The sequence below is a fragment of the Carcharhinus amblyrhynchos genome, unplaced genomic scaffold, assembly GCF_965287045.1.
Source record: "Carcharhinus amblyrhynchos unplaced genomic scaffold, sCarAmb.v2.hapA scaffold_52, whole genome shotgun sequence".
Lineage (NCBI taxonomy): Eukaryota > Metazoa > Chordata > Chondrichthyes > Carcharhiniformes > Carcharhinidae > Carcharhinus > Carcharhinus amblyrhynchos.
Window position 1 is genome coordinate 2,450,266 of NW_027649793.1, and position 8,963 is coordinate 2,459,228.

General features: G+C 48.1%; 1 protein-coding gene across 1 annotated transcript; it reads right to left on the minus strand.

Annotated features, from left to right (window-relative positions):
• Positions 1-3,675: 3,675 nt before the first annotated feature.
• LOC145337558 (tumor necrosis factor-like) lies at positions 3,676-7,143 on the minus strand. The gene is made up of 3 exons (XM_080182350.1): positions 6,902-7,143; positions 5,723-5,772; positions 3,676-4,088 (listed from the first exon to the last, which is right to left on the minus strand). The coding sequence occupies exons 1-3, from the start codon at positions 7,141-7,143 to the stop codon at positions 3,676-3,678; spliced, it is 705 nt and encodes a 234-aa protein (XP_080038476.1).
• Positions 7,144-8,963: the final 1,820 nt, after the last annotated feature.

Genomic DNA, 8,963 nt, shown 5'->3' on the forward strand with positions numbered 1-8,963 from the left:
GAGAATTTAGCACGACTAATGCACTGATCTCGCACGTCTTTCGGACTGTGGGAGGGAACCGGAGCACCTGGAGGAAACCCACGCTGACAACATCCAGACTCCACACAGACAGTGGCCTGAGCCAGGAGTCAAACCCAGGTCCCTGACACCTTGAGGCAGCAGTGTTAACCACCGTGCTATTGTGCTGCTCTGCACAATGTGCTAACTTGGTCAAGACTTATGTCACAGCTCATGTACTTTTTCTGCCTAATTTGCTATGGCATCGTGCGTTCCTTAATAAACCCTCTAAAGATTAATGTTCTCAGGTTCTTCTGTTCTTAACTGTGGTCAGTGGACTGCCTATCCGTGGACCCCAGAAATCTTAACTCTTCACTCAAAGGGTGGTGAATCTCTGGAATTCTCTGCCCGTTGAAGTGGTGGAGGCTGTTCTTATGTTCTTAAGTCTGCCAAAATGTGTGGCTCGGCACTCTTTGACATGCTATGTCAGGAAGGCAACGATTTTGGGTGAAATATTCAAAGTTGATTGGAGAACTTGCGCGCAGGACGCATCTGTGAAACTTCAGTTAGGCTTCCACATATATCTGTCCTGTCATCAGTGGAAACATGCTTAGCAGAGGATGTGGTCAGTGTGGGTTTTTACAAGCCTTTAGAAAGGAAATGACCTGTACTCGGGGCAAAGTGGCAGTGGGGGAACATAGATTACTTCGAGTTGCCGAGTGCTTTATCATGGATAGGTATTTATGCTCTATCTTTATTCACTGTGGGTGTCAGGAAGGAATTGGTTACAATATTAGATCGAGCCAATAGTCTGAAAGATTACACAGTGGTTTCCACGATCGTCCCACATCGGGGAGGCGATGGCCTGATGGCATTGTCATTAGACTATCAATAGAAAAAGAATCAGACAAGTGTTCCGGGGACCCGGGTTCGAATCCTGCCACGGCAGACGGTGGAATTTAAATTCAACTAAAAATATCTGGAATTAAAAACCTATCGATGAAACAGTTGTCGGAAAAACCCACCCAATTCCTTTAAGGGAAGGAAGTCTCCCGAGCCACAGCAACATGATTGATTCTCAACTGCCCCCCCAAGGGCAACTAGGGGTGGGCAATAAATGTTGATTAGACAGCGATGCCCATGCCCCACGAATGAATAAAGAAATGCACAATTTACGAACCTGGTGATGGCATCTTAGATCTCCAGTTCCCCCGATGATCTCCCTCTCTCTGTTTCCCAACCAGATAACCCACTATCCCAGATCCCCACACTGAGAATTCCGGAACTTCATCCCTGGACGTACAGGTGTAAAATCCCTCCCCTCACCTCGACTCTTCCCCCAGTGAAAATCCCAAAAAGCAAATCAGCGTGAGATAGCCAGAGAAGAGACGTTTTGTGCTGTCGGAACACTTTTATTGATCATTGAGGAATACAAATCGCAATATGAAGAAATAATAAATACTTCAATTAATAAATAGGCTTAAATAATAACTTAATTGCAGCATCCTAACCTTGACAATATTTGCCTCTGAAAGACATTTTAAAATAGAGGTTATAGGTTTGAATTAGACACACTTTCACCAGTCAATATTCAGCAGTCAAATCTCTGGGTGTGTGGATCCAGAGATTTCTCACTGGGATCAGTGCGAGTTAGCCAGTCGGAGGAACGAGGGACTCGAGACACTGTTGCGGGGGGGACGGGGAGGGGTGGGAGGAGTGACTACTCCAGTAATCGCTCAGTAAACAGTGCCAACTTTCGACAGGAGCTGGAGAACACCCATTCAACTACTCTCCACCAGATGGCAACAAGCCAATCTTGAATGGGGTCTCTTTAGGTGATTCAGGCACACATTGTTCTGTTGGGGGGGGGAGGGGGAATGGGGGGGGGGGTGCAATGGTTTCATTACCTTTTCTCTGTTTTGCTGGTAAAGAAGGCATTCAGCTGGTCAGAACATTGAGTACAGGAGTTGGGACGTCTTGTTGAAGTCGTACAAGACATTGGTAAGGCCACACTTGGAATACTGTCTACAGTTCTGGTCACCCTATTATCGAAAGGATATTATTAAGCTGGAAAGAGTGCAGATGGTTTGAGTTATAAGGGGAGGCTGGATAGACTGGGACTTTTTTCTCTGGAGCACCAGAGGCTGAGAGGTTGAATTATAGAGTCTATAAAATAATGAGGGGCGCAGATAGTCAATATCTTTTCCCAAAGGTAGGGGAGTCTAAAACTAGAGGGCACAGGTTTAAGGAGAGAGGGGGGAGATACAAAAGTATCCAGAGGGGCAATTTTTTTCTTTAATAAGGTGGTGAGTGTCTGGAATGAGCTGCCAGAGGTAGTAGTAGAGGCGGGTACAATATCGTCTTTTAAAAAAAAATTATCCAGGTACTGGGGTAAGATGGGAGCAGAGGGATACGGGCCAAACTTGGGGCAATTGGGATTGCTTAGTGGTAAAAACTGGGCAACATGGACAAGTTGGGCCAAAGGGCTTGCTTCCATGCTGTAAACCTCTATGGCTTGAAATGTCGACCAGTGACATTCCAGGGAATTTAAGTCCTGCGGAAAGTTGACCAATGGCATTGAGAGGTGGGGAGCCAGTGGGCTTCTGGGATGGCCACCCACGCATGGGCAGAAATCCTCAGAGAGTTGGCGTAAAGAATTGTCACTGGACTCTCTCTCTCGGAGATACCCCAGATTAATTATAACACAAATAGGTTGTAAGACACAGATCATTCTCTTCAAGGACCAATAACTCATCCCGCGAGCAAACCAGTCTGAATATCAGACCTGAGATTATCTAAATACCCTCTCCCTGAGGAGCAGCAGTTCATATAACACAAACAGCATTACATATCATTTAAATATCTAATAAATTAAATAACGGGTTTAGGTAGCAATAAGTTAAATGTAAAAATCAGCTTGTTGAGAGCAGCCTGTGCAATTGACATTGTACATTCAGGACAGGCGATGGCCTAGTGATATTATCACCAGACTATTAATCCAGAAATTCGGCTAATGTTCTGGGGACCCGGGTTCGAATCCCGCCACGGCAGAGGGTGGAATTTGAATTCAGTAAAAAAAATCTGGAATTAAGAGTGACCAAATGTCGGAAAAACCCATCTGGTTCACTAATGTCCCTTCAGGGAAGGGAATCTGCTGTCCTTACCCAGTCTGGCCTACATGTGATTCCAGAGCCTCAGCGATGGGGTTGACTCTCAACTGCCCTCCGAGGGCAACTAGAGATGCGCAATAAATGTTGGTCCAGCCAGTGACACCCATATCCCATGGAAGAATTAAAAATAATAACCCATTTGCAACTCAATGTACGTCACCAAACATGAATAGTCAGTGAATCACCGACACTTGTCTCCATTGTTAACGGTGTGTGGGAGAGCAGGATCGTCATGGAGACAGGTGTAGGCCATTCAGCCCCTCGAGGCCATTCCGCCAGATGGCCCTGCCCCCCACACCCCCGCCACCACAGAGTTGAAAGTTCAGCATGATAACCCATCACATCGCCCAAGAAAATAAACCCCGACACATTTGGAAAATTTCTCTCCCCGTTAGACCTGAAATAGTCTGGAATCTCTCAATTAGTGCCGGATAGGACAATGTGCCCCAGAATTCTTGGCCGTGTTTCAATTCTCGAGTCAGTCAGCGTCCATCATGATTCAGGACGCCTACACGGCAAATATTCCGAAGAAAGTCTTCCCTTGGGTGGTGTCGAGGTAGCCCACCACATCCTTGTCGACCCTGGAGAAGATCCGATCCCCCTCGTCAAACTCGAAGATAGCCCCCTGGTAGGAGGTCTTGTACCAGGGGTCCTCGTGTTTGCCGTAGTGACAGACGGATTTGGTGGCCCTCAGGAGCAAGGCCTCCTCTGGGTAGCTTGAGGAGAACTTGGCCAGCTCGTGGTTCAGGTAGACGGTCTGGCCCTCACAGCCCTTGCTGTGGAAGACCACCTGGCTGTAGATGAAATACTGACCAGGGGTCTTGATGACCAGACAGTTGTCCTTGAACTCCATGCCCTCGGTGAAGGTGGGGTCCGCATCGTTCTGCCACATCACGTTGTCCCCTCGGCTGATTGTTGAAGCTTTTGGACAGAAAGGAAACATTAAGAAGAATGAAGTCTCTTGACTTGATAACATTGCTTCTGGCAATGTGCTACCCCCACTGTAGTATTCCTGCTGTCACCCACTGGTACGTGAAACCTCTTTCAACTTCCCACTGACAGCGATGAGTTTCGCCTTCGAATCCCTACAGTGCAGAAAGAGGCCATTCAGCCCATCGAGCTGAACAATCCCACCCCATCCCCGTAACCTCACATATTTACCCTGCTATCCAACCTGACACTAAAAAGCAATTTAGCACAGCCAGTCCACCCAACCGCACATCTTTAGACACGAAGAGGCAATTAACCATGGCCGATCCACCTAACCTGCACATCTTTGGACACTAAGGGGCAATTTAGCATGGCCAATCCACCTAACCTACACATCTTTGGACACTAAGGGGCAATTTAGCATGGCCAATCCACCTAACCTGTACATCTTTGGACACTAAGGGGCAATTTAGCATGGCCAATCCACTTAACCTACACATCTTTGGGCACTAAGGAGCAATTTAGCATGGCCAATCCACCTAACCTGTACATCTTTGGACACTAAGGGGCAATTTAGCATGGCCAATCCACTTAACCTGCACATCTTTGGACACTAAGGAGCAATTTAGCATGGCCAATCCACCTAACCTGCGCATCTTTGGACACTAAGGGGCAATTTAGCATGGCCAATCCCCCTAACCTGCACATCTTTGGACACTAAGGGACAATTTAGCATGGCCAATCCACCTAACCTGCACATCTTTGGACACTAAGGGACAATTTAGCATGGCCAATCCACCTAACCTGCGCATCTTTGGACACTAAGGGGCAATTTAGCATGGCCAATCCACCTAACCTGCACATCTTTGGACACTAAGGGACAATTTAGCATGGCCAATCCACCAAACCTACACATCCTTGGATTGTGGGAGGAAACCGGAGCACCCATAGGAAACCCACGCAGACATGGGGAGAAGGTGCAACCTCCACACAGACAGCCAGGAGTTGAACCCAGGTCCCTGGCGCTGCAAGGCAGCCGTGTTAACCACAGTGCCTCGAACCAAACTGACCGGGGAAGCCTCACAAGTGGCTGCGCAGGGGATACAGCTGAGTTGGAGACTTGCTCCCAAGGTTCAGAATGTGTTTTGGAAGTCTCCTCCTCTAACCCAGTGTGGTGGGGGAAAGGGGTTGGGGAGGGGGTAGTGGGGGTTTAGTTTGCTACACATCCCAGAGCCGCCCTGTGGGTGAGGTGGTTTTGCAGCTGTCAAAACCTCTGGGACGCGATCGAAAAGATGTCAACAAGAAAGCTGAAGAACTGGAGCTGAAACAAAAAGAGAAAATGCTGGAAAATCTCAGCAGGTCTGACAGCATCTGTGGGGAGAGAATAGAGCCAATGTTTCCAGCCCTGATCACTCTTTGTCAGAGCTCATAGAATCCCTACAGTGTGGAAGAGGCCATTCGGCCCATCGAGACTGCACCGACTCTCTGCCAGAGTATTTTATCCAGCCCGTCTCCCCATCCTAGCCCCGTAACCCTGTGCGTTTACCACGGCTAATCCATCTCACTCACACGCCCTGACTTGTAACACTGCAGTTGGGCTGATTGCAGACAGGATGTTGCCTTACCTGTCAGATGAGCCCCGATTCTTCTCCTGGGGTCACCTCCCACCTGTCTCCTGAGGCGGGGGGAAGCTGGAGCTGGAAAAAAACAGAGGCATGAGTCATTCTGAAAAGTGGCCATGGTCCCAGGTAACCAGAGGGGGAGGGCTGACTGGTACTGATTTCCGCCGGGTGCTTTGGAGTGTAGGAAGAAACCGGCGCGCCAGAAGGAAGCCCACGCAGACACGAGGAGAATGTGCACGCATTCACACAGTCACCCGAGGCTGGAATCGAACCTGGGTCCCTGGCGCTGTGAGGCAGCTGTGCTAACCCCAGTGCCTCTCCTATTGTGACAGCAAGATTGATAGGGAGAGGGGTGATACAATAAGGACTGAGAGAGAGAGAGGTTGATAAGTGGATGGAAGATAATAAAGTAGAGAGAGATTGATGGAAGGATAGATTGTTGGAGATAGAGTGATAGAAGGATAGATTGTTGGAGAGAAAGCGATAGAAGGATAGATTGTTGGAGAGAGAGCGATAGATTGTTGGAGATAGAGTGATAGAGGGATAGATTGTTGGAGAGAGAGTGATAGATTGTTGGAGATAGAGTGATAGAGGGATAGATTGTTGGAGAGAGAGTGATAGATTGTTGGAGATAGAGTGATAGAGGGATAGATTGTTGGAGAGAAAGTGATAGAGGGATAGATTGTTGGAGATAGAGTGATAGAGGGATAGATTGTTGGAGAGAGAGTGATAGATTGTTGGAGATAGAGTGATAGAGGGATAGATTGTTGGAGAGAAAGTGATAGAGGGATAGATTGTTGGAGATAGAGTGATAGAGGGATAGATTGTTGGAGAGAGAGTGATAGAGGGATAGATTGTTGGAGGGAGATAGATAGATGGAGGTTGGGAGAGAGACTGTGAAAGAACAATTGTTGGAGATAGATTGATAAGGATATAGACCAATAGAGAAGGGTGGGTGAATAGATCACTGGAGCAACTGATAGGACTCACCAGTATTGTCAGAAACTGTTCGAGCTGAGTGATTCTCCGTGTGCTGCTCTGGGTTCAGTAACATTTCCTGTTGAGAAGTGAGAAAAGACTGTGAAACTTCACCCTCTAAATATACAGACATCACCAGGGGACCCTCTGGACAAAGGGGGTCCTGCAGGATAGCTGATCTATCCTGGGCAGAGACACTGGGGCAGGGTATGTGGAAGGGAGGGGGTCATCACCAGAGCGAGACAAAGCTGAACACTCCGCGCTTCCCCACTCACCTGCGTGGAGGGTAGAACTCTGAGCTGACACAGCAAGAGGTAGGCCGACACTGTCAGTAAGCCCAGGACAGCTACTGCAAACAGAGACTGCCAAAAACAGCTCCACTGGGGGCCCGGCTGTCTGTGCACAGTTCCTCTCTCAGGATCCAGTAGCTTGTTCTCGCAGTTCATGCTGTTAGGTTTCAGTGGGAGCTGTGTCAGTGCTGTGTGATCCTCTTTCACTCTGTCTCTCGCTCTCTCTCGCTCTGTATGACTCTAACCACACACACACTCTCTCTACATATACCTATGCACCTTGCTGCTTTGCATTTCCAAATGATGTAACAGGAACAGTGACAGCACGGTTAAGTTTCAACTTCAAATGGAAAGAAGCTCCCCAAACTCCATGAAACATCTCAGGTCGCCTTCCTCCGAGGGGAAATAAAGAGGGCCACCCCCACCCACCCATCCCTGTCTCTCTCTCCCTCCCTCTCTCTAAAATAAAATGATGATGTTGGGGTTTGAGATGCCTTGGAATATCCTAATTTGCTGATGACAAAATGGGTCATTCTATCACCGCAGTTGTAGCTGACTCCTAATCATTTCCGATGCCCTGTGTATCGACCCCCCCGCTCTCTGCTCGTGTAGGCGAGGTGATCTGTTACATCTGTAATAGGCACAGAATTCACCCTCTCTCTGCCTCCCCCCTTTATTTCGTTTTATTTAGATTTATTTAATTTATTTAGATTACCAGAAGGCCTTTGACAAGCAGGAGACTGTTAAATAAGTTAAGCGCCCATGCTGTGAAGGGTAAGATCCTGGCATGGATAGAGGATTGGCTGACTGGCAGAAGGCAGAGAGTGGGGGGTAAAGGGGGTCTTTCTCAGGATGGCAGTCCGTGGCTAGTGGTGTGCCTCAGGGGGGGTCAGTGCTGGGCCCACAATATACACTAACGATTTGGAGGAAGGAACTGAAGGCACTGTTACTAAGTTTGTAGATGATGCAGAGATATGTAGAGGAACAGGTAGCATTGAGGAAGCGGGGGGCTACAGAAGGACTTGGACAGGTTCCGAGAGTGGGTAAAGAAGGGGCAGATGGAATTCAATGTGGAAAAGTGTGAGCTTACTCACATTGGAAGGAGGAGTGGAGGCATAGACTATTTTCTAAATGGGGAAATCTGAAGCACAAAGGGACTTGTGAGTCATTGTTCAAGATTCTCTTAAGGTTAACGTTCAGTTAGGAAGGTAAATGCAATGTTAGCATTCATGTCGAGAGGGCTGGAATACAAGAGCAGGGATGTACTCCTGAGGCTGGATCAGGCTCTGGTCAGACCCCATTTGGAGTATTGGACCTAAGGAAGGATGTGCTGGTCTTGGAAAGAGGAGGTTCACAAGAATGATCCCTGGAATTAAGGGCTTGTTGTATAAGGAATGGTTGAGGACTCTGGGTCTGTACTTGTTGGGGTTTAGAAGGATGTGGGGGGGATCTTATTGAAACTTACAGGATACTGCGAGGCCTGGATAGAGTGGATGTGGAGAGGATGTTTCCACTAGTAGGAAAAACTAGAACCAGAGGGCACAACCTCAGGGTGAAGGGAGACAGAGATGAGGAGGGATTTCTTCAGCCAGAGAGTGGTGAATCTATGGAAGTCTTTGCCACAGAGGAGGCCGGGTCACTGAGTGTCTTTAAGACAGAGATAGATAGGTTCTTGATTAATACGGGGATCAGGGGTTATGGGGGAAAGGCAGGAGAATGGGGATGAGAAAAATATCAGCCATGATAGAACGGCAGAGCAGACTCGATGGGCCGAGTGGCCTAATTCTGCTCCTACGTCTAACACTTAATGAAGGAGCAGTGCTCCGAAAGCTCGTGATTACAGATAAACCTGTTGGACTTTAACCTGATGTGAGACTCCTTACTGTGCCCACTCTAGGCATCTCCACATCACGGTTACCCTGTATCAATTACCCCCCCACTGGATTCTAGGTTTGGGAGGCAATGGCCTCGTGGTA

Bases quoted from the DNA above. Each gene is read 5' to 3' on its own strand.
- LOC145337558 (XM_080182350.1), bottom strand. From the start codon at position 7,143: ATGAACTGCGAGAACAAGCTACTGGATCCTGAGAGAGGAACTGTGCAC. The intron at 5,773-6,901 runs GCCCCAGTGTCT...CCCCCGCCTCAG, and splicing joins CCCTCCCTTCCACATACCCT to GAGACAGGTGGGAGGTGACC. The intron at 4,089-5,722 runs GTAAGGCAACAT...TCTGTCCAAAAG, and splicing joins AATCGGGGCTCATCTGACAG to CTTCAACAATCAGCCGAGGG.